A 26,241-nucleotide genomic window follows, 5' to 3' on the forward strand; every position below is an offset into this window, starting at 1 on the left:
TAAATTCTTATGTAACTATGACTTCAGATTATAAATAGACAGTCAACGAATACATCCCCTTCACATTCGGTTGGGAGAAAGATAGATGAGAAATCGTTTGGTTAAACTATTTTGGCAATGGTGAATTTCTGCTTTGGTTAAACATGTTTGAATATAGCCTAGTGGCCAAGAAAATTTGTTTCGTATATGGAAATATAGGTTGCACAATCTCTATCACTTACCATTTTTTTTCTTCTGTTTTAAAGCATAAAGACTTGAAAAAAAAATCTGAGAGTGCTTCCTAGATGAAATGCTTTTCAGATACATTTGAAATCTAAATAACTGAAAATGCAGACGGTAAAGTAATCCATGCTAATTGTTAAGTTCCTGCGGGATATTGGCTAAGAGATTCCTCCATAAGAAGGTATGCAATCATATTTTGGCAATCAGATGCTAGAATTTGCTAGATTTCTTGCTCTACCCAGACAAAACGCCACTAAACTGATCACCAAATCACCTTCTTGGCCTATCAATTTCTAATGAATTCTTTAAACTATGAATTCGACTTTTCATATTTTAATTGTGCTAATAATTTTAAGTATTTCTTCAATCGTAAAAAAACTCAAATGACCAAATGAAGAAAGTAAACCATTTAAACAACGTTGTTTACATGCTTGGTGTGCAACTAATAAGAGGCAATACTATGATAGTGAAATGACTACAAACAATCAAATATCTTTCATTAGATTAACTATTCATGAATAAATATTTGTATACATACCGACGTATGAGAAAATCAAATTAGGAAGGCTTTTCCTAATAGCATAAAAGAATAACCAATTAAAATAGTGGATAATCTATAGAACTTCTAGCTTGAGTCTCTCTCTTTGTAATAGAAATATCATTATTTCATTAGATATCCACTAATGATAAAAATTATATCAAGCATACATAGATACAAACAAATTTGAAAACAAATAGTTGTACTACAGATCTAAAAAATGAATAAAATATTACATTATGAAGTTCAAAGAAACATATACCATCTGTATATGCTTCAAGTTTCAACTACACTAATTGCATTGCCTCGTATTTGCTAATGAACGGATTCAAACCTAGATATTAAGATTGTTCTTCCTATACCTACTCACCATGGATGGAGTAGCCCCTTAAAAGAAAGAGAAAAGAAGAAGAAAAAAGAAAAAAAATTTGCTCTTCATATCTTCATTTTTTTACTTATATAATATGGAATCTAGATGCACGGACACCAATTGCTAAAGGTTGTATTCAATACTTTTTTTGTGTTTTTTTTTTTTGTGTTTGGGAGGGGGGAAGAACTCATCAGGATACCATTATATTTTAATGGTAATATCCTTTGAGACAAAAACGCGATTAACTGTTTCTGATATTCACTTCATCAACAATTAGCCTTGAGTGTCCTCCTAGGAAAATGAAATCATTTTCTTAAGTAAAATATGATAAAGGATAAAATGTTCTTAACATATTGTTGCAAAGAAAATTTAAAAAAAAACTCCAATCACGAAACTCAATAATTTTAAAGCACAACTGACATTTTGAACTTAGTCGCTACAGCCAATTGAAGTGAATTGATCAATGGATGCATAGGTATTAGAACGTGGAAAGAAACTCCTGTCTGAACTCTCAATGAGAAATGTGACTCAATTTCAATAAAATCGATGTTAACAGTTTTTACAGCAGTGTACATGCATGTAGACACATGGCAACATCAACACAATTTGATCCACAGAATTTAGTTTATGCATCTTTTGTGAAATTGGAATTATGTATATATATATATTTTCTTATATGATTTAACAAACCAAAGTTATCAAAGTAAATATAATCAGAAACAAACTAAATCTTATAATTAACATCTTTAGGAGCACAAGAGAAAACAGAACGTTTTAATTACTATTCCCTGGCTAAACAGTCAATCACATACAATAAAAGGTCAAAGGGGTCCTTAACCAAACTCAGCAGGCCATCACTAAAAAAGCATCTAGAAGGGTGAAAAAGTAGCGAGACAATATATCGTCTTCACCAAAAATGGGAGAAAGTCAAGCAATAGCAAATTTTCTCCATTTTTCATTTTTTTCTGAGTGCACTTGAAAATTGAGCGACAGGAAAACAGAGGAAGTACTTCTTATATATAGTGTATGGGAAAAACAATCGTCTTTCTAAGCAGTCCAAAATCTTTACATGTAAATATTTGATTCGCCATTCAATGTTGACAATACTGCATAAACTAATCTCATGAACTATTAATAAAATTAGTACACTTACAGACATCTTCTAGGATGCTAAGAGAACAAAACATTTGTCAAATTATTGAAACACGTATAATAATAATCCACAATCAAGTTTGGAATCGAAACCTAAAATTAATTGATTTAATCTTTTAGGGGAAATGGCCAATTTAGCCCTTCAACTTTTTAGCTTAAGGCAATTTAATCCTTCATCTTTTATTTAGGTAATTTTAGTCCTTTAACTTAAAATTAGTAGCCAATTTCATCCTTTTGCAACGGCACCCCCAGTAAAACTCTTTTGGCACAAAAATCACCATCAAGTCAAGGACAATATAGGAATTACGAAATCGCGATCATTTTTAAAACAATGAATGCAAAATATTTTCTGTTACATTGGGGAGAAAACCAATTCTCCATTAATTTGGGGAGTAAAACAAAAGGTGCAATAAACCAAATTGTTCTTCTTCTCCACCTCTAGCTGATGCCGAAGCCCTATGAAACTGCAAAAGCCAACCCAACAGCGGAATTCCAAACCCAAATCCCCAAAACCCTATTCAAAGCTGCTAATTCATTTATTTTTTTGGAACCCCAATACAAGCCCACTCGTCAAGTGTCATTTCCCCAGCAAAATCCACTACTAGTATCGAAGTTAAATTGTTGACGGGGCTATGCAACAGAAGGGGATGGATAAGGATGTAAAGAGGTAGAAGAAGAAGTTTGAATTGTAAGCCGAAAGTTCAAAGTGGAAATGCAATTTAAAATGATGATTTAAGGAAGTTGTTTCCCAAACTCTGATGCAACGATGATGAGGTAGCTATCAACAAGGGAATGTTTAGAAAACAGCTAGTCCATTTGCTAATTTGAATGCTTTCTTAAGTTTATCAAGAAAATTTTATATGTTGGTAAGTCTTAATTGTAGGCTAAAATTACAAGACATATGATGGTGTACAAAAACAATGTTAATGAAGCTTTATAAAAAATGACATATTGTCTTTGGAAGTTTGGTAGGAGCTAGCCGAAGAAGAAGAATCAAAGATACAGCTGCTCATTGAAGAAGATGAAATGTTTTCAGCTTTATTCCCTAACATTTTCTAATTTTTTGTTTTGACCTTTAACTTGTAGTTCCTATATTGCCCTTAATTTGGTGGTGATTTTTGTGTCAAAAAGTAGTACCACCACAAAAGGATGAAATTGGCTACTAAATTTAAGTTGAAGGACTAAAACATCTAAATAAAAAATGAAGGATGAAATTGGTTTAAGAAAAAATGTTTGAGAATTAAATTGACCATTATTCTTATAGCTATTTTTTTTTGTTGCTAAGAGAACGAAATTTATATAAATAATATAAAATCAAGATTAGAGCTAAAACCTGAAAATAATTGAGTTAATCTTCTCTTCTTGTTGCTTTTATATTTTGCTGGAAAAGTTTGCATGTCATTCATTTGTTGTGGGAAAGGTGAAAGGAAGTGTCAAAATGAGTATTGTGACAATGAAATGTAGTTAGTTAATAAAATACTTCACCTATAAATTAAAGGTCACAAGAAAATCATAAAGAAAATAAATAGAGAACCATTAATGATCATTTTTAAAAAAGAAAAGTCATGAAAGTATTGGTCCTTAATCCAATGTTGGACTTATATGCGAATAATTATGTGTTGCAAACTGTCAAATAATGTTAAATCTAATTAAAATGATCAATTATGATTTGAGTTTAATGTATCTAATAGGATGTGGGTCTTTAATGTGTAGAGACTTAAGGATAATTTTTATTTCTATGATGGGTTGAAATAGGAATTCAAAAGGTTACATGAATGTTATCTATAAATAGGGTTATGGTCCCCAACACACACGCATTCTTATTATCGTATTTTCTAGTACCACAAAATAGTTTTTTCCTGATATCCCATCGTCAGGAAAGATACTAGAGAGAAATTAAAGGGCTCTCTCAAGGGAATAGCAAATACGTGTTGTTCTGGAAGACTACCCCAAAAATCTCTAGGAATTCAAATATCAATTTATGAACATGAATCCAGGCATGTTTCCGTAATTTTGCTATTAATTTATTTCTTAATAATCACCATAAGATTTTGGATTTAATAGATGATGGTTTTCACCAAAAGTTAATATAAACAACCACCTAATAAGTGGTATCAGAACAGAATATAGTTGATTATTAGGAAATAATTTGGATTTAGTAATGCATAGTTTTTTGAGTTTTTTTAATAAAGAACTATGATAAATTATGATTTTTGTTTGCATGGCCAATAAGTTTTTTGTTCTATGGTTCTGGTGTCGTTCACGGTACCATGCTGGTACACAATCTACTATGTAATGAAAAAAAAAATCATTAGAAGTTGGCACGTGTTTCCAGCATCAAGCTTTCTTGATTGTTTAATTTGATTGTATCACATGAATACAAAACTTGAACGGCACAAGTCATGATATGACTTTTGTGTTCACTGACACAAAGTCATTGTCGCATCCCATTTTTTGAAAAATAAAATTATTTTATTAATTTTGAGTGAAAATGGATTTTTTATTTTTCTTATTATTTTATTTAAAATGTGTTTTTATTAATAGATGAGTAAAAATTGTGTTTTTTTATTTTTAGAAAATAAATAAAGAAAAAGGACCTAAAATGGGATTTAGAAAGTGCGACGATTTTGGGCTCAAAATAATAGTTTAAAAAAGGTTTTTAAGAAAAATAGGAGTCGCTATTTTGTATCGAGTTTAGGTGTACCAAATCACCTGAAAATAAATTTTAAATAAAAAATAGATAAAACCTTTTTTAAATGACTCCAGATCTTTGAAAACAAAAAAAGGGTTCGGGAGTCACAGTTGAAAAAAGGGACGGCAAAAAAAAAATCTAAAACACCCTTTTCAACCTATCCAAGGCTAGTTGCGAGATTTTGTCAAAAAATTTCCTAATATAACCTATGGACTTATCACATTGGGATGTTTTTACATGAATGCAAAACCTAAATCTAGAAGGGTATCAGGGGTCGGAATATCTTTTCGAAGTTTAATTGGTGTCAATCGCATTAATTGCGACGCCCAAGAGCGACTCTTTGAAGAGGTCACGAATGTGTAAAAATGATACCCAAAGAAAAGAAAAGATTATAATATTTAAATATACGTGACCTAAAAGAGAGGAATGTAACATAACGGGTGCAGTGGGACTAAAATTCGTGACTCGATTTTCCTTCTTATAGAGGGGATATGAGCGTGCTAAGGCTAAAAAACCATATTTGTCCATTTCCGATATTTGAGGGGTATTCTCCTAATTTAATCAAGTAAATGATCTGACATATTTCTAATTTTCTTACATGAAATGCAAGTCGAAATGTTATGTTTCGCACATAGAGATATGGATATACATATAGAGGAAATATCATGCAAAATGGTAAGGATCCTAAAAAAATAGAAAATATGCATGAAATGTAATAATTGTTACACAAACATGATCTAGCGCGTGATATAGATAATGCTAGACTCTAAGGGTCTAGCATTAGACTATCACATATATATAAGTTCTCACTAGTGTTGGACTAGCGGAAAATCGAAAAAAAAGGGGCTACAACTAGCGTTGGACTAGTGTGGTGACGTCATGCATTTATTATAGCATAAGAAATCATATAAACATAATTAAAACAAGTAAACATGTAAGCACATAGAGCACATAGCACGTAAGCATAATATCTAGATACAAAGATTCTAAGAAAGAGAGTAAACACATAAACATGCAAGCACGAAAACAAATAAACACACATAAGAATCTAACTATTACATTTGGGTCTCTAACTACAATCTAAAATGGAAAATTAAAAATAATAACCTAACTATTACATTTATCTAACTAATTATATTTTTGGCAAAATTAAAACATATCTATTACATAGTCTAGCTAAATAAATGTCTTGAACACTTATCTATTACAATTTGGCATTTAAACGCCTCTCAAATAATCACCAAAATTAAATATATAAAACTTGAAATAAATAAAACGAGTAGTTAAATAAATAAATAAAACACTCAAGATATGCAATTACACACAAAACACATAGGAGCACATAAAAGATCTTTAAGTAATAAAAGAAGATACCTCACTTAAAGTAGTAGTTAATTGGGGTTGGATTTACCCTATTTATTCTCCAAAATTAACAAAATAGTTAAGGTACTAATTTAATTAACAAATAAAAGAAACAACATGTAAAGAAATGAAAATAATCATGAAATCTATCAATTAAAACATTTAAATAAAGCATAATTAATAATTAAAGAAGATAAATAATCTATACTCAAGAAATTAAAACAAGTAGGGACTTAATTGCAAAAGATATAAAAGTTTTAGGGGTCAAAATTAAATAAAAATAAAGTTTAGGGACAAAATTGAAATTAAAATAAAGATCTAATTGAAACAGAACCAAAGTTTTACGGCCTCAATATAATTACTTAACAATCGAGGGACTGCAATACAATTTCTCTATCAGATCCCTCGAGAGAATAGGCCAAGGGGCCGTTTTATTTATTTCTCTAGGCCAAGATTGCCTTCGGCCCACCAGAAAATCCATAGAAAACAGACGGGCTAATCCCTCTGCCGAAGCAACCAAAACATCTAGGCCTTGCCTCCCTAGCCCAACCGGAGGCTTTAAGAACAAAATGCAGAAGCCCATCATTTGACCAAGTAAAAATCAAACTAAAATATATGGGCTTTGGCTTCCAAAGCCTAGACAAACCCAATAAAAAAATACCTAACCCAATTCCAAATAACCAAATTCAATTCCCCTTTATTTTACCAATACCCAACAAACTAATAGGTGAACTGAAAAAATGTTAAGGTCTAATTTCATCCTAAAATCCAGAATTAATTAACTAAAAAGCACACTTAAAACATAGAAAAGAAGATTAAAGCTTAAAAGGGGTAAAAATGATTTATTTGTAGAAGTTTCTGGGTCACAATAGAACTATCTAAAAATTAGGAGTTAAAGTGCAATTTTCAGAAATTTGCTGTAAGCTTCGAAGACAGCTTTTGTTGCTTCTGCAATTGAAAGCTTATTCAATGCAGAAATCTCATGCAAACTCAAACTAAAGCCCGCGAACCCATCAACCAAAACCCCTTAACAATTTCAACACTCTTTGATTAACACAACCCAACCATACTATCTAAACACAAATATTAAAAAAAAGGATTATTATCACTTGACCCCCTTAACATTTGGTGTCACTATCAATTTCTCCTTTAACGTTATTTTTTAATCATTTTACCCCTAAAACTAATTGTCAAACTTAACAGAATGTATTAATTTAAGTGATAAGACATGTTTAACCTTTAAAATTATTATCACTTTACCCCCATAAACTATAACCTTATTATCAATTACCCTGCAGAGTTATTTTTTAGGCAATTTATTTCACCATTAATCCAATTTAATAAGTTAAAAAACTTTATAAGATAGTACCTTCTCTTTTGTATAATAAAAATAATAAAAAATTTAGAGTGGCTCTTCTTATTTTTAGTATCAAGAAAAAAAGTCAAAACATTAATCTCTTCCTTTTTGGTAATCTTATTAATATTGAAAAAAAATAGAAAAAGAGGGGAGGGAAAGAGAGAGCTCAATTCTTTTTATTTTTTAATACAAACAAGAAAGAATTCAATATTTTTATTATTTTAAAATGACTTTATTTTTCTGTTTATTACCCAATTCCAATCCTAATTTCGAGGATATTAAAGTAATACAATAATATTAGATTCTTCCTTATTTTCTTTATTTGTTAAATCTATTTCTGTTTTCTTCTTTCTTATCTCCTTTTCTTTTTCAAGTATTAATAAGTGTAGAAAAAAATTTGAAAAAACCCTTTTATTTTTATATTTTTGGAATCTTAGTGTAAAAAAAAGGAAGAATAATTATTCCAACTTTTTTATTTTTAATTATATACAAAAAGGTAAATACATTTAAACATTTTTTAACATACATTTTAGATTAATGATAGGGTAACATATGTAGAAAATAATGTTAGAGAGTAAAACGATTGCATTACTATAATGTAAAGGAATAAAGTGATAATAACAATGTAGTAATGCTATAAAAAATAAAAGGGTATTTGTCAAAATTTTATTAAGATGCTAAGTTGAATGACCTATGGGGTGAAGTAATTAAAAGATAATATTAGGTGGTAAATTGATAATTGTGATATAGTTTAAGAAGATAAAATGATAATAACCCTAAAAAAAAACTAAATTTCTCAAAGAATCAAATGATCCTAAGAGTTTAGGGTTTATTAAGCTTTTAACATTTAGTTATCAGTTTGGCTAAGGTGCTAAGTTTTTTGGAACATAATAGTTTATTTAAAAAGTAACTAAATATAGGAAATATAATAGTTATAATTATGTGTTTTTAAATACTGTAATAAATTATGTACAATATATATGTGTTAATTAATATTCAATGGACACGAATTAGCAAAAATTCTTTAACTGTGGGTCTTCATGTTGGGCCATTTTCTTCTCTCCTTACACGCCCATTGAAGTTCTGATTCCCCACATTAGGCCTGCCATGAGGCATAATAGTAAATCTCTTTTTTGGGCATAATAGTAAATTACTTAGCTACACTGGCACACTCAACGCTAAAACTGGATCACTGGAGTCGAGACTCGAGACCCAGAATTTTGACCAAAAAAAAAAAAAAGAGTCGAGACCCAGAAGAAGGACCCAATTGTGATTCCATTACTTTGACCAATCCCCTCGTGCGGTGACAGATATTCCATACCCAACATGTTACTTGATCGCCGTCCTTCGTTTACTGGGATTTCTTGAACAGCATCAAGCGAACAGTTCGTAAGGTTTGGCCCATTGGTCAGATTGACAAATTTACCCTTCCGAATATTTTTCAATTCCCTTCTTGTTCCAATCCGTTTTTTTTCCCGAAACCCCCCCTCCTTTTTATTTTTTTTTAAATGTCTTTCTTTTCCATATATCAAATCCTTTTTGGAGAGAGAGAGAGAGAGATTCTCACTTCTCAGACGACCTCTTCTCTGTAGAGAGAGATAGAGAAAGAGAAAGGACACAGATGAAAAGAAAGGCTACAAAAATATAAATTCCTCTTTTTTGCTTATTCTTTTGACAGCACTTAATCTTCAGAAACCTACGTTTTTTTTTCCTTTTTGTTTCCTTTTTTTTTTTTTGTAGTAAATTTGGATTAAGTTGAAGTTTTGACAGTCATAGGTAACCTATGCATGTATATATATGTTTGGTGTAAAGATAGGTACATATAGGTTTGAATTATATCTATCTAATTGATTTGGTTTAATACTTTTTAGGGTTTTTGTGAATTTTGGGTGGTTGAATGGTAGTTTTAGGTTAGGGGAAATTATTAGAAATTGCTAGGGTTTTCAGTTGGGATATTTTCTAAGAGTATAATGGGGAGCACAGGAGAAGCAGATAGAAAGCGGCGTCAATTTAGCTCCATATCACCTACTGGTGCTGCTGCCAAGAAGCATCCTTTTATGCCATTATCTGAGGATAAAAAGGTGAACTTTTACAATTTATGTATTTCTTTTATTTGGGCATCTTTTTTTTTTTTTTTTTGTGGCTGTTTAAAGGTCTTGATTTTGCTGGCTTTTGAAGTGAATTTGGGTTGTTTCTGGCTCTTTTTGCTTAAATTCTTGAAATTTTTTTTGACTATTTGGATTTTAGACTAAATTTAGTTTGGGGTTTGCATGATATTTATGTTAAGTTGCAAAATTTCTTCCGAAATCTGATTGGAATTTCTTTGATTTTTCAAATTTTGTATGCCAAGTTGCTGTTTCGATTGAACTTGTTATAGGGTTTGCACAAAGTTCCATTTTGTGTGCTTCTCTATTTGCTAGCTTGAATACTCTCAGTGGTTGGAATGAGCAACCCTCCTCCCCCTTGTTTTCTTTTTCCAAATCTTGTTGCCTTGTTGTTGCTAGTCAGCGAGAATTGCTGGATGAACTTTTCAATTTGTGTGTTGCTTGGTTAGTATCATCTGCCATTGAAGTCACTGGGGGAGGCTATAAAATTTGTCCCTATTAAATTTATTTAGATGTGCTTCTTAGCTCTTTTTTTCCTGATCTGATTACTACTGACAGTTCGGAAATCATCTGTGGTAAATCTTGAATGATTTGACCTCGACAGTTGCTTTTGGTAGTGGTGAGATAGAATAGTAGCAGATGTTATGACATCACATTTATTGAAAGGATGTTAATGCTGAGTTGCATGCTGAGGCTGTAAACCAGTTTCTGTTGGCCAGGGCAATATTGTTTGATGTGATTGATGCACTTTTAGCACACAAGGGGTTTTGGTTATGAAGCTAGCATCTCCTTGTAAATATCTCATTACCAAAAATGGCATGAGTTGGATTTATTTGATTGTTGTTGCTGACAAGTTTGATTCGCCTGCTGTGAACAGCCATTTCCTTAGATTTTTGTTTCAGGAAGTAATGAGAACTTGTTTGAAATTAGAGTGAAATATTTTCCAGATCCTTTCTATTTCAGAAAATTTCAGAAACATGAAAAAATTTAGTGGAAAAGGTGTCAAGATTACATTTAGTCACTAAAAGGTAATTTCATTTTTCTTTAGTGTCAAAATCACATTTAGTGTTCTACTCTACTCCTTTTGGTTCTCTTCTTGTCATTTGCATGAGTTTGGAATTGTTTCTGATGCATGAGTTACCATGAAGATTCGCTGTAATCGCTTTAAATTTAGTATGCTACTGCATTTATGTAATGCTGGTTGGAGATCTCAGTGAACGAATGTTGACATTATGCTTATTGGGAGTTATTTTACGTTGGATTTCATTTTTGTGGGCCCAATACTATAGCTGCAAAATAATGACTTGAATTTAAAATAGAAGACTGGTCATTTGGAGATCATGAATTCAGCCATTTGTGGGATTTGATTTGATGACATGGATTATTAGTCTTCTGGTTACCTCTAATGGATTGGTGATATAATGCACTTGAGAGTGGTTTCAATATTGTCCTTTGCCATGGTCATTGTGTGAAAGCATTAAATGTTGGATTCGTCTGTGTTCATTGAAATTTGTTTATGATGTAACCTGGTGAAGCTCAAGCTAGTAATTGAAGCTTGCTTTCAAAGCATCCAATTTTGGATTTAAAGAAGCTGAATTTGTTTGGGCAAAGGGGCTAGTTTGTTTGTTTGCATTTTTTAAAAAAATTTAATATCCTCACAAGTGGTGAGCATTTTCTTGTGGGGTCCTCTGATACCTTGTAACTGGAAACAGACATTTAGCTGTGTCTTGGATCCTTCTATCTTATTGTTTGCATAGTTCTGGAAGCTGTAAAACGGATGGCCAGTTTTCAGTTTTCTTGAGGTTGAGAATAATTTTTTCCCAATTGAGTGAGTTAAGGAGTCCTTGTAATCTCTTGTAGCTTTGCTGTTATTCTGCAAAGCACATTCAAGTTTCAGTCTATGTTGTTTATAATTCAAGTCAACAATAGTTGCTCGTTTTCCCACCCATTTAGCATTTTGTGTGTCTTTTGGCTTTTATTGTTACCATGTGTTTTCTTCTCCTCCTTTACAGTTCATGAGTATCCCAATCATCTGTTTTTGAACTTTATAGACATCCCTCTCCCCTTGTAGTTTTGCTTATAACGTAGAACCATATTTGTAGGTATTGTTATTGCTAAATCCAAGACGTGGAATTGCGACCCATGTTTCTTATCCAATGAAGTTTCCTGTTTAATTATTTATCTAGGCTAAGTTTGTTTAGGGCTAGGGTGCATGATACTATTTGCATAAACAATGATATTGCTAGTATCCAGGACTTATACGTTAATAACAGTGGAATATGTTTTGGCTTTAGTATGCAATTTTTATTGCTTTTCACCTTTTAAGTTTACATATTCTTCTTTGATCTTCATTTATGGGGCATATGAGGAGGAATGCATGAGGACATGTGGGATTCTTTTCTTCTCTATGCATTCAGTGGAGAGTATTGGGTAGGCATTTGTATATCAGAGATGTGCATTCTGGTTCAGTGCTGAACATAAAATTTTCAGTTGGCAACTAATCCTGGTTGTAGTTAAACTCGGTCATAGATGTCTTACTGATTATGCTGGAAATTTATTACAAAGACCCCACATTGACAGAATTTCCACCCCATGGAGTTTTAGTTTCCCTCAGAAATCATTCTTGAGTTGGAGTACAAGGTTCACTTATTTAATGTTGCCGAATAGTTTTTGTTGTTAAAATGATGATTTAAAGGGGTGGTGAGGTTTAAAGGATGCAAAGAATTGAGCCTCAATAAATTGTTGGGCTTGATTTGTTTAAGGCCCTATCTGCAATTGAAGTTTTCCAGGCTCAAGCTCAAATGTGGCTTTGATTTTAGTTATCTCAATTATTGGAGCTGGAGCCTGAGAAAATAAATACTGACCGAGATGTTGTGAACCAGGATCTGGAGTCCTTTTGAGTGTTTTCTGTTGTAGATGCATATTTTCTAAGTTGTGTAACCTATACTTTCTGCATTTAATAGGCTTTAAGTAATAAATTAGATGGAATATTTCTTTTTATGAATAAAATTTTTAGGTTTGAACAGATAAAGAATGTCTTATGACTAATATAGAAGAAGAAAGAACTAAGTAGAGCATTCTTGGCCATCTTGTGCCTTAAAAATCTAATCTTGAATAGAACTTATGCTTTATTGAATTGGTAAAATTGAAGCCCCAGCTAATCTAAGTGAATTTGATTAGGATTGCTTAGGGTGTAAATGTAGCGTGGTCAGCCTTATAGATTTTGCTTTGCAACCCCGTGGCCCTGAAAAACACAGGACAGAAAAACGAGGGGAAGAGAATCTTATGCTACTGCTTAATTCTGTCCTTAATTGTTTGTTCCAATAGGGTCCTCTAACATGCATTATATGTTAACTCAATCAGTTAAAGTTTTGAGGACTTTAATGTGGGGAAGTCTGTCCCGTGTACATATGTACACATTTATATTTAAACAAACACAAACACAAACACCTAGACATGTATATGCCCACATGTATACATATGCATATATAGATAATTACGTGTGGGCACTTTATTTGTATATTTCACATGGCATGTGCGGTAATTGTCATAATAACTTTTGCTTACTTGTAAATTGCCAATTGCACCTTTGTTTATTCATTGTTTTGGCAGATGTTTATGGTCTTCCTTATTGTCCTTTATTCTTTCGATCATATAGCTGGATGCGGCAGTGCTTAAATTTCAAAATCAGAAGCTCGTTGAGAAATTAGAAGCACAGAAAATCGAGATTATTGATTTCAAGGAGAAAATTGGTAAGCTGACGGTGAAACAACTGCCATATGAGAACGTTGTTGCAGTTGTCAGTAATTCCTGGGAAGAGGTATCCATCTATCTAATGTCCTTGATACTACTTTTCCAGTGTTATGTCTCATATGTCTGGACTCTAGATGGTAAGGTTTGACTCCTATTCTAATCTTTTCTTTTTCTTCTGTCTTGCAGACTGTTAAGGACTTGGAATCACATTCTATACACACAAATGACTGTGCGAAATGTGAGCGAGGTGTCAAAGATCTACTTGTCAGAGATGGTGCAAATCCTTTGCCTTATAATGGTATCTTTCCCTTTTTCCTTTTGCCTTCTTCATAGTTGTTTCAAATATTGTCCCCATTCAGTATTGCTAATTGTTTAGCATCTCATAATCTATAATACTTGTTGGTTGTAAGAATATTCTGCCGTGTAATAGTTTGATCAGGAACTTGGAATTTGAATGGACAGTTGTCAGGTGTCATCTAATAACCTTCTTTCGATCTGTAATAGAGATTGATTTCAGGTATATTGTTTCAGGTTGTTTCAAGTTTCAAACATGCCAATTTAGGATAAGGGTTGAGATGTATTTTTCTCAAACTTGCTTGTTTGTTAAGGTGCTTGTCATGCTCTTAGAATTTGTGATATTTTCCAAATGGTTAATGTTGCTGAGCTTTGAGGATTGGCCATAGTAAATTAAAAACCATGCCATCAGATACCGACCCTGGCAAATTTTTTGCTGTTGCATACCTCTCACTGCCTTCTTTACCCCCACTCTATGTTGTAAAAACAGACAGACATCTGCACCACATATTATTGAATTACTAAATAGCATATCCTGTTTACCAGAAATTCATGCTTTGTCTCCAGTACTTTTTCATGTTTTCCGAGAGCTTATTATTTTCTTTTTTTTTTTTGGTTTTTGTTTTGGGGTTATGTATTAGTTTAATTTATTCTTCTGTGATACAGTTCATGGAGAATGAAAATAAATTATTTCTTTTCATGAACTTTCTGCTTATGTTTCTGATTTAATTAATTTTATATCTTCTTTAGTTTCATGTATGCTGCTTTGATGTTTGAGTGGTTGAGCTGCATACATAACAAAGCTGTTGCTGATGTGCATTGTTCCTTTTCTTAGGCGGTGGTTCTTCTCCTAGTGACACCTTTTCTTCAAGGGATGCTTCACCTGATGATGCTTTGTTAAGCCGGCTTTTAGTGACAGGAGCAACTGAAAGTAGTTCTACCTGTAACGTCACAAACAATACAGAAGAGGGTAATCATGAAGACAGCAAAAAGATCAGGAACACATTGCATACAATTCTAGCTGCCGTTGATCATCAATGGAAGTTAAAGGATAATTTATGCAGTACAGCTTTGAGTGCATTTTCTGAAGATGGTAAGATAAATTCTATGTACTGTTTTACTTGAAGATAATCCAACCATGTTGCTTTACCAAAATTTTCAGGGTTTAATGTGTTAATCAAGACTAGATGTCTCCCTCTACTTCAGGATCACACCGGCAAAGGACATCTCTAGACTTGCAGGCAGAAGTTAAGAATGTAAGAATGAGTATAGGCAATCTTCATTCAAAGCACAAATCATTGGCTTTTGAACTGCAAAAGCACAAGGATTCAGAGGCAAAGAGTAAAGCTGAACTGAAGCATTTAAGAGGTGCATTTTGTCTGTTTCATGGAGATATAGATGTTTTTCACTTTTTTGTTGGCAATGTTCCAAGATCTTTTTGATTCATCCAAGCGGTTTACTTACAGTTATACTTGGCTTTCTTTCTGATTATCCTTGTGGTATGGCATTGATGGATTATTTATGTTGAGAGTACCATGAATAGCTCTTTTTGGCTTTATGTTGTTCCTCGTTTATGATTATCTTGTGACCTACTCCATATAGATTGTTGGGAACATTGTATTCATAAGTTAGGGCTATTAAAGTAACTTTATTTCTTTTTTGTATAAAATGATTTCCTCCTTTTCTTTTTTGTTTCCTTTCAACCAATAGTTACAGGGATACATGTAAAATATCTTTTTGGTCACGAATCTTTTTTGTAGTGATTCATCTTTTTGTTTGTCTATGTAAAGAGGAGTTGGAAAGTACTATAGCAGAACTTGAGGAAAGTAATCATCAATTAGCAGTTCTAAAAGCAGAAAAAGATGCAGGAAAGGGGCCAATTTTCCCCATCCTTAATCTGGGTAATAAGGCTGTTGCTGTTGACAAGTCCAGAGATAAAGAAAAGGATCTGCAGGACATGGAGTCAGCACTTAGCAACTTATTGGTAATCCACCATGCTTTCTATATGACGTGTGGTATTGGGCAACTGGTTAATTATATTTGACTCATTTGATATGTGATCAGGATCAATCGTCTTGTCGGCTATTAGAACTGAAGCGTCTTCATGAAGAAAGGATAGATGTATTGAAGCACTTATCCACTTTGCAGGTTTGCTGGCTTTTTGTTCCACTAAGAAATTGCAAAATTTTGATCTTGTTGGTTTGCTCTTTTCCATTGTACTCACTGATGAATGGATTTTAATCTTAGCAGAACACTTTGAAAAATATCAAGTCAATTTGCTCTTCACAAGCTTATCTCCTTTTGAAAGATCAAGCTACGAAGGTTAAAGCAGATATAGTCCAATATCAAGCACTCTATGAGAAACTACAGGTTGTAGCTGGTCGGTAGTTTCATTTACATCTCATTTCCGTTTTTTATCAAGAGGAATTTGCTCTTATTCTGGTTCTTTACTTGTTCTGACTATTAGGTTGAGAAAGACAATTTGGCCTGGAGGGAAAAGGAAATGCATTTGAGAGTTGAATTGCTCGATATTAACCATCGATCTGCCTCTGTTGCTGATTTGAGGATCACTGAGCTGGAAAAAGGGATACAGAAGTATATAAATGAAAAAAATCTTATTGAAGTCAAGCTGGAAGAAGCATTAAGAGAACCCAGTATGAGGCATCCATTGTTTCTATGAAATTCATTTCTTCAGTGATTGGTGTGTCTTGTACAGCACAGATAATTCTGATTGATATTCATTCCTTTCAGGTAGAAAAGAAATCATTGCAAAGTTCAAAGCTTTGGTTTCTTCATTTCCTGTGGAAATGGGCCATATGCAGAGTCAGCTGAGTAAATACAAAGAGACAGCTACTGATATTCATACTCTACGTGCTGATGTTAAATCTCTGTCTAGTATTCTTGAGCAAAAGGTGGCTATTATTACATTGTAGTCTTGTACTTTCCTACCCCTCACATGCGCAAGGACCCCAAAATTTACCGATCGTTGAATTTTATATGTTGCCTTGCATTTATGTAGGCCAAACATTTGGGAAAATTGTCTGCTAGGTCAGCTGAGCAAGCCGCTAGCATTCTAAAGTTACAGGCCGTAGTAAGATATCTTCTTGTAAATTATGTCAAACTTACTTCCATTTCGTCAATATGTCTGGGCCAAATATATTCCTGCTGTGTGATTTCTGGTGCTAATTGTTGGGTCTGTCCTGGGCCTAACATTTGAATATTTTTCATTAAAGATGCTGTTGCCTGATTTACTTTTTGGTAATTCAGTTTAGATTTGGTCGATGCTTCTAAAATAGCCCGGTGATTTTATTGTACTCTTGCAATATATGTTTCTGGTTCTCTTGTTAGCTAATTTTTTCGTTAAAAGTGGTAAAAGAAACACTAACAAACTAATTCTGACGGGAACTTTGCAAATGATTTAGTTGCAATATATGATCGTCTGAAATGAGGTGGTTGTTACCGGTGTGTTGTTGATTATGGAGATAACCATGGTAGTAAACCTTCCTTAACATGTGGTGCTTTTGGTGAATTGAGTTACTGAATTACTGGGGAGCTTCCAAACAGATATTAAATTATAGAAAAAGAAAAACATAGTGTGTGTTTGGATATGAGATTATTTGGAATAATACTATAGCACTTTTGTGATGTGATATATTTGAGATAAAAAGGTTCTTGGAATTTGTGTTTTTGATGCGAGGATAATATTTAAAATATTTTTTTCCTAAATTATGCTATCCAAACAGACCTATAGTGTTGTACAAGTCTATGGAAGAGGCATGTTAAGGAATGTAAGCATGAAAAATGTTAATACACGTACTCATAAATTAAAAAGGAAAAAAAACTACTTGCAATCTTAAGTATGTATCGTAGCTTATTCATCTACATTACTTTTCCCCTGAGATGAGTTGGTTATTTGTATGACTAAATGATTGTGGATCCAGGAATGGAATTGCAAGTAGTCTTGGTCTAAGGTGGATTACTGAGAGGGGTATCTAACTTTTTATATTGCTTAGAGACGAAGGAACAGTTTTAATTGAAGGAACTTTTGAGCTGTAAACTTCACATCATTGAATAATTTTAGTTCCATGAAGGGTCTTGAAATCTGCCATTAGTTTGTGAAAATCTGTGCACTTTCCGGAATGTTGTGGATGGTCAAAGATGAGGGTGTTGTTCATCACAATGAATGTTCAAAAGTAATACAAAAATTGAAAGAGGCTTTTGGGCGGGTGTTTTTCCATCTTGATCTGAAATGGGCAGCCATCCTGATGTTGTAAATTGTGAGAGGGTGAGAGATAATTAAAATTAAGAGGCAATGTATGAAACATATTTGTCATGATATATATCTTTGATATCTAAATGCAAAATCTACCAGCCATGATGGTCTTATGAAAGAATGGAGATAAAGTAATTGTGGCAAGTTTTTTCAGGAGAAAAAGGAAGATAACATCAGTAGAGAATCATATCGAGTCTAGTCTTAATCTTCATTGCCAGTTTCTTTTGGTTTTTTAGTTCTGTTTTCGCGTTTAGTTTGTTTTTGACATGTTGCTTATGCTTGCAACCTCCTTGGGGGACTTTCTCCCTCATTTTTTCCCCGCTTATTTATGCATACCTCGTATATTTCTCTTTCAATGAGTTTTGGAAAAATAAGTTTCTTCTCTTTGGTTAATGGGATGTTGCTTTTCAAGTTTAAGGAAAGAGTTGAGGTTGGACAGTAGGTATACTTGCATTCATATTCTAGAACTTGTGGAGTTCCTTTTCAACAAATATTTCTTGTTGCATGTAACAGAAAGTTTCTTGTTGCAGGTCCATGATTTGAAGGAGAGTGATAAGGAATTGAAACTCATTTTGCAAATGTATAGACGTGAATCAATTACTTCAAGGTTAGTGTGTCTTGATGAGTTACTTTTCATTTTTTTATATCTCATTGTACTACATTGGAGGTTTTCTCTGCATTAGCTTTTTATCAGAAGTCAGCTTTTCTGATGGTAACTTCTATTCATTGATAAAATTAGAGAACTGAAAGTTCTTCTCCTTTTGAGATCAGGCAGGTCAAGTGTTAAGGCTTAAGGCATCAGTTTGGATGAAAATCAGATTGCACTCATCGAGATTAGTGTTCTTGTCAATGAAACGAGGATACAAGTGGCCACTTTGGTTTTCAATAAATATTTCAAATGATCAATGTGAAATCTCTCTCTCTTAGGGTTTCTATAGTTGGTTGTATAATGATTGCTATGCTGTCTATTGGGCTGCATGTTCTTATAGCTGTTAGGGCTAGATGGTAGCATGTTGGAGCTTCCTATAGATTAAGTATGAATTGATGAGGTAGCTTTGCGGTGATTAGCTCATGGAATCAATACATGCCAAGAGCCCGTGTCGGTAAAATGGGTTAAGGCTGTGAGAGTTTTCTTTTCTAGAACCCATGATATCTAAACAATGATGGCTATGCTGTCTATCGGGCTGCATGTTCTTATAGCTGTTAGGGCTAGACGGTAGCATGTTGGAGCTTCCGATAGATTAAGTATGAATTGATGAGGTAGCTTTGCGGTGATTAGTTCATGGAATCAATACATGCCAAGAGCCCGTGTCGGTAAAATGGGTTAAGGCTGTGAGAGTTTTCTTTTCTAGAACCCATGATATCTTAACAATGATGGCTATGCTGTCAATTGCCTGCATGTTCTTACTGCCAATGATATAGGGGCTAGATGGTAACTATAGAAGCGTCACAGAAATTGTCGAGTATGTAATTGATGAGGTAGCTCTGCAGGAGTAGTTTGTGGAATCAGTACTGCAATGACCCTGTGTTGTTATAAGTGGGTTAAGGCTGTTAACAGTTTGTCTTTGCTAGATCCCATGATTGTTTGAGAGGGTACAGGTTATCTTTTTAATGCTTTTTCTGGTCCTTTATTATAAGAAAATTTTCAGTGTTTGGCCCTGAATATGGTACTCGGTCTCAAATTGTGCTGTCGTCTGACCAGGCTGTGAGTATAAGCGAAGTGAGAAACTTGCTGTTTCCATTACAATAATTTGTTGAATTGAAAATCTATAGGTGTAGATGGTTGGCCAGTTACTGTTTTCAGCCCATAATTTGTACATGTAAGTGAATTCTGTTGCAAGGGATTCTATGAAAGGATAGCATGTTGATATCTGACGAATGAAATATGATATCAAATTTTTGAATTTATCACGGGGATGCTAGTATGATTCCTGCCAATTTTTAATTGACAAAATACATTTCTTCTATATCTTGGTTTAAATATTAAGTTATGGCTTTTTTCCCTTTGCTTATGATTGATGTAGTATGGTTGCATTGTTAACCATTCTGATGATATGCCTGAGGAAACCCTAATGGTCCAGAATTGACCTTTGCGTTGCTAAGCAACTAAGCGACATGGTGATCCAGTGTATAATCTGTTCCTAGTGGATGTTTGGATTATGCTTGATTTTACATTTAGAAGATCCATTTGGTTTTTTGTGAAACATACCCGGCTAGAATCCTCCTTGTGGTATTATTTTGGGTTTCCGTTAAATCGTGTGGTTGCTTTAAAATGAGTGCAGGGATGTCCTTGAAGCTAGAGATTCTGAATATAAGGCTTGGGCTCATGTACAGAGCCTGAAGACCTCTCTTGACGAACACAACTTGGAGTTGCGAGTTAAAACTGCTATTGAAGCTGAGGCTACATCCCAGCAAAGGCTAGCTGCCACTGAAGCTGAAATTGCTGAGCTCAGACAGAAGCAGGAGGCTTCTAAAAGGTCTTGTTATATCCTGTTGACGCTTACTTTAATGTGATTTGCTTTTCTTATTTCATATTATCTGAGAACTGGTTAGCTGAATGAGATTCATTGGTTTTGTCTTTGAGAAGTCCTTCCTCGTCGAATCATCGGTGTGAATTGTTATTGGAAAACTACCGTGGTATGGTGATGTTGACTGTAAATTACCATGGTATGGTAATGTAAAATGTTGATTGTAAATCATTTACCATGGTATGGTATGAGCCAAGAATATCTATGGTTCTTCTTTGAGAGCCAATATAACGTAATGTAGTATATCTATATGAAAGATGAAATTTAACTTGAACATCTATGCTCCATTCTTACCTGGTTTCTGTTATTAATTTTTTTGGGTATACCATGTTTCTTCAAGGTATGATGAACTTAACTTCTTCAAGTTTGGGTGAAGTCTGTTTACCTTTTTTTTTTTTTGGCTATGGTTGATGCTATGTTTCTTGTGCCCTTTTTTTGTGCTAGTAATTGGAAATATCAAAAATTGTTCATTACTAAGAATGTGCATCAAACTGCTAAAAGATCATATACACTTAATGAAGAAAACCTCTAATAATTTTACTTTTCTAGCATTTTACCATTTATGTTTTTATGTCAATCAGTAACCTGACAGGTTGTCAGTTTGATGCTCTTACAGGGAAGAATCAAAACTTTCTGGGGTTGTGAAATCCAGACATGAAGAGACAGACGCCTATCTTTCTGAGATAGAGGTTATTCCTTTGGTGTCATAGCACAAGCACTTATATCCTCTACATCCAAAGTAGATATTGAAAATATTCGTTTCTTGTGCTTCAGACTATTGGGCAGGCCTATGATGATATGCAAACTCAAAACCAACAGTTGTTGCAGCAAATCACAGAGAGGGATGACTATAATATAAAGGTAATTAGTCAAGCAAAACCATAAACCAAGCCTTATTTGTAGTTTTTCTTTTATTTGTACTGTGTGAGATGGGATCTATTTAATGTTGATAATTGTAGCCTTTGAAAATCACCTACTTCAAACTTCTGGAATGAGCTTACTTTGTTACTTTTTTAAGTTAAGTGCTTGAAACGTGAACTTTTTGCACGTCTTTTTCAACAAAAAGATTTTTCATCGCATAAGTAAAGCAGGAGAGTTTAGTATGATAACTTTTTTTTTTTTGGAACTTGTACCTGGAAATAATTGATGTATGGTGAGATTTTGAGTTCAATAATAGTTAAACCCTGAGATTAAGTAGTTTTTTGTGGAAAGATGAATGCTAAATAGAGAATTACGGAGTGCGATGACTGGTTAAGCAAACACTTTCTATGAAGTAACGGCTAGACTTTTTTGTGAACTTCTATGTTGCTGATCCGAAATTGTTACACATTTTTTCTTCTGTTGACTGAGCTGATTGGATGAGTCATAATGCGGTTATCCTGAACATTATAGGCTTTTCCACAACTGCTTCTGTTTTCTTTAAGCTGATTTATTTTGAATGTTTTGGAAAGCTAGCAGCTGCTTTTAAAAGAGAATTGTAGTTGGTCAGAACCAGCTTTTTTCACCTTAAGATGAGCTGAAGTAGAAACTGTGTTCAGTTAAGAACCCCTCAAAATGGCTTATAGCTTTAAAATACAAAAAGCTATATTCAGCTGGTTATTACTTGTTCAGGACACGCCAAGTACAGTTTGACTTGTGATCAACATTGTTGTTGTGCTAATTTAGACTCTCTTCCTCCTTAATCTGAGAATTTTCTCCTTCTGGGAATGTTTGTTTGCTTTTTGCTGCAAATATTTCTGAGTGCTTAACTTAAACCTCCACTTGGACCTCTCATTGTGTTATCCAAATGTTCACTTGTCCGATAACATGGTTAGCGAAATATTCTTTTCAAGGACATCTTCTCATGATTTATTTTCTCGAAGCAATATGTGCAGTTTTCTTATTATAAATATTAGTATCTATATTTTATTTAGTGTTAACGGGTTCTATCTCAGCTTGTTATAGGAGGAGTGCGAACAAGACAGCTTGGGGATGGCCTGCTCATGGAGAAACAGGCTATAGAGAGAGCAATTCAGCAAGCCAATACTTCTGTCGATTTTCAGAATCTGAAAGTTGCAAGATTTGAGGACCAGGTAATGTAGTTTCAGTAACCATAAACAAGAAAAAGGCAATTATTCTTATATAGTGTCAATTGGATATTCAAAAAATAAAAATAGAAAAAAAATTCAAGTGGTTTTACTTCCTTTGCAGTTAAAAATGTGCTCAGATCATGTTCAGAGGCTGGCAGAAAACAGGGTGAAACTTACAGTTTCTCTTGAAAATAACCAAAAGAAGGTAATAGACATCCGGAAATCAGCACAGCAACTGAGAGAAACGATAGAAGATTCACAGCTGAAGGTTGACAGTAACCGTGTGGATCTTGCTGAGGTGCAAATAGAGACAGAGAGAGAAAGGTGGTTAGATGTTACTCTCCATTTTCATTCCTGCTTTTTTGTGGACTTGAACTTTCATTTGGTATTGACTACTTTTTTGATTGAATGCTGGTTCTTTGGCTAGATTTAAGCGGAAGAGGGAGGAAGAAGACCTAGAATTTGCTAGGTCAAAAGTTTCTCGTCTCAAATCACAGGTAGAGGGGTCATCAGTCGTTGATAAACTTCGGCAGGAAGTCAGAGAATACAGGGAAATACTTAAGTGCAGCATCTGTCTTGACAGGCGGAAGGAGGTATTGCTCCTCTTTATTCTTTTTTTTACCTTTTCTAAGCTAGTCTGCTATTGGTCTTGATTGGCTTGTGGAAAAAGAGTAGGCTGGTTTTGTTGCCTGGACTTGACACTTTACCGTGGCGTACCTTTGTTGACATGAAATGACATGGGTGCTATGTGTAAATCCATAGCAGAACTGAGCATGCATCAGCGGGCACTTCGACTTTCATATATAATTGATGCTCTAGCATACATTGAATAAGTAGTGTTGCAATGAGAGGCAGTGTAAGGTTGCAACATGACAAGAAGTCTCGAGACTCCTATTGGTTTGAGATTTATATGCCTGGTGGGTGACGTGAGAGTGACAAAGGATTGCTATATCTGTCTCTAATTGAAGACTAATATTAATCACTTCCGATTAATTATGAAGCATCATAATCAACTCTTGTTTCTATTGAAGTTGCACACGTTTTTTTAGGTTTATTTGTAGGCATTCACAGATAACTTATTGTGTTGTCTACTATAATCTGTTCCTAGACCAACACACACAACCTTGTGAAAATTATTTTATTTGGTTATTTTGCTAAGAAGGTACCCACACAAAAGAAAAATTAGTGAAGTCTATGGGCGTTTTCAAATATATATCTCAAATGATGGATGGATATGTGCTGCTTATCTTCCCTGCCCACTCTCCGGCACCGTATCCTCATGTTATAAAATTATCAAATCTGATGCTTGGAGATGTTCCCACACCTGACACCTCTACCGGATTCTGTCTAGTATAGGGCTGCATGGCCTCTACTGAGCATTTTGAGGATTGCATTTCATTAGATTGCACTGTTACTGATCAAATGTGGGGCACAGATGATCTCTTGGATTAATACATTTGTTGCTGCTGCAAGATGTGCAGAGGGCAAGCCAAGCTTTATACGATGTGTTTTCTATGTTATGGCATTATATATTCATCCTGTCTAGGTTTCAAGCATCAATTAGGTTTGACAACTCACTCAAAACAAGAATTTACTGTCATTCTAGTTTGTGTTTATGAATTTTGTTCTCACTGCTTCATGATGGAGTTGGATTTAGTAAGATTGAGCATTAAATAAGTCTTTAGTTGTGTTGCTTAAATTTAGTAAGATTCAGCATAGATTCAAGTCATTAGTTGTGTTATGCGACCTTTGATTCTGGGCCCATCCTCTAATATGGACAGCTTGGTTATCCAATCCATGAATTGCGCTTGGTTTTTTTTTTTTGATTTGGTATTGACTGATACAAGAAATGTGTATGCTTACCTTTTGAACTTTGAACTGTAGACAGAAACAAAAGATCTCATAGTCCATGTGTTTTTTAAGGTTTTCTGAATCATGAGTAAACAAAATGTTGTCTCAAGGATCTTGGTCAATAGATAGGATAAAAGATGTGAGGAAAGATTTGCTTTTGCAAAGTGGATGAGTAATTATAATTAATTTTATGGTTTTCTTGTTTTCTCTTGTTGTTTGAGGACTAACTTCTTGGTTTCATTTCAGGTTGTTATAGCAAAATGCTATCATCTGTTCTGCAATTCCTGCGTTCAAAAGATTATTGAGACGCGTCACCGCAGATGCCCAGTATGTTCAGTGAGTTTTGGGGCTAATGATGTAAAACCTGTTTACATCTGACCATAAATTTGAGAAATTTAAGTGACAAAGGCTAGATTGTGTTTTGATATCAGAGATTTCTCAGAGAAGTGTAGCTGGACATTGCATAAGTTCCTGGCTTATCATTGTATATTGGCAGTTGCCGGTTTGATTCTCTAGGCCACAGTTTTAGTTACTGTAGTTTCTTTCTTTCTTTTTTCCCCATATTTTTTATTCGTTTGAATGCGGGGAGCAAGCAGGTCCTTCTGATCAGTTGTTTGCAAATTGCGATAATGGTGCTAGGCTATAGTTGGCCGGATGTACTTAATAAAATTGCAATGCTAAGCCTCAAAGAAAGTTCCGGCTGTATTCGTTGATAGTTTTGATAGTCTAATGTGATTGACGCAATCATGGTCAAGATTTTGGTCCAAGCTTAATATTATTCTGGTAAATTATTTCTTTTTCCGGCTAATGCTTGCCCTTTTTTTTTTTTTTTTTTTTCAAAACTTGCTTTGTTTAAGATTTGTATCTCATTTGTATCTGTTGCTTGTCCTTCATGTGGAAAATGACACTGTTAAGTCCTCGATTCTCACGCATTTGTTGGTTCCAGGAACTTCAATCTGGTAACAGTTGCACCGTTCCTTATTTTTGGAACTTCCTTGATGCACCATGATAAAGTTTATCAGCATGGTTGATTTGCAATGCAGGTGATTACGGGTAAGTTGTGTTGATTTAGGATGAAGATTGGACGTCCTCTCTGATGCATTATGAAGATGTGATGTGATGGTTAAGGGAACGTTTGTAAGTGCCTGTAGGAGGTAATCTGTTGATTTTGAATAGAATTGGCATAACACTAACTATATATGCATCTAGTTCTGATTTTGATGTAATATCGGGCAATTGAGCCTTTTTTATGCATCTTATATGTAGGCAATTAATGTGGATCTATCTTTATTTTGGGGTTTGCTTGAAAGGCTTTCACTATTGTTGAATAGTACTATTGTTGAATAGTGACGGGATCAAATTTTTAACAAAAGCACTTGGTTCTCTTGGATGTAGAGTCCGGCTATGATTGTGTTGATCTGTTTCAAGTGCTTATGTAATGCTCTTGTTGATCCAATCTCCTTTGCTCATTCAAAATTTTTGCTCTGGAATTGTTGTCCGCTTGACATGATTGTCTTATAAAATTATTCTTACTTTTATCTGCATTTAAATTTCTACTCTTAAAATCGGAAACAATTAACAGCTGTGTATCTGAAGAAGAAATCAGTATGCACTTGTCTACTGGTTTGTCCCGTAAACTGTGTTTCGCCTCTTCTATTTATTTCAAGCCATTGTT

At 33.9% G+C, this 26,241-nt stretch overlaps 1 protein-coding gene across 2 annotated transcripts; it reads left to right on the forward strand.

Annotated features, from left to right (window-relative positions):
* Positions 1 to 9,217: 9,217 nt before the first annotated feature.
* Positions 9,218 to 25,856, forward strand: LOC113731731 (E3 ubiquitin-protein ligase BRE1-like 1). 2 transcript variants are annotated; one of them, XM_027257130.2, is made up of 21 exons: positions 9,218 to 9,774; positions 13,457 to 13,618; positions 13,738 to 13,849; positions 14,681 to 14,938; positions 15,052 to 15,213; positions 15,606 to 15,829; positions 15,910 to 15,993; positions 16,096 to 16,215; positions 16,313 to 16,499; positions 16,597 to 16,757; positions 16,865 to 16,936; positions 18,649 to 18,725; positions 20,401 to 20,595; positions 21,263 to 21,335; positions 21,421 to 21,507; positions 22,581 to 22,718; positions 22,837 to 23,039; positions 23,143 to 23,308; positions 24,813 to 25,349; positions 25,482 to 25,525; positions 25,610 to 25,856. In XM_027257130.2, the coding sequence occupies exons 1-19, from the start codon at positions 9,664 to 9,666 to the stop codon at positions 24,942 to 24,944; spliced, it is 2,724 nt and encodes a 907-aa protein (XP_027112931.1). In that variant the 5' UTR covers positions 9,218 to 9,663; the 3' UTR covers positions 24,945 to 25,349; positions 25,482 to 25,525; positions 25,610 to 25,856. The 2 variants fall into 2 exon arrangements, with proteins under 2 accessions (XP_027112931.1, XP_027112934.1); XM_027257133.2 differs by having other exon boundaries at positions 15,636 to 15,829.
* The last annotated feature ends 385 nt before the right edge of the window (positions 25,857 to 26,241 follow it).

The sequence above is a fragment of the Coffea arabica genome, chromosome 2e, assembly GCF_036785885.1.
Source record: "Coffea arabica cultivar ET-39 chromosome 2e, Coffea Arabica ET-39 HiFi, whole genome shotgun sequence".
NCBI lineage: Eukaryota > Viridiplantae > Streptophyta > Magnoliopsida > Gentianales > Rubiaceae > Coffea > Coffea arabica.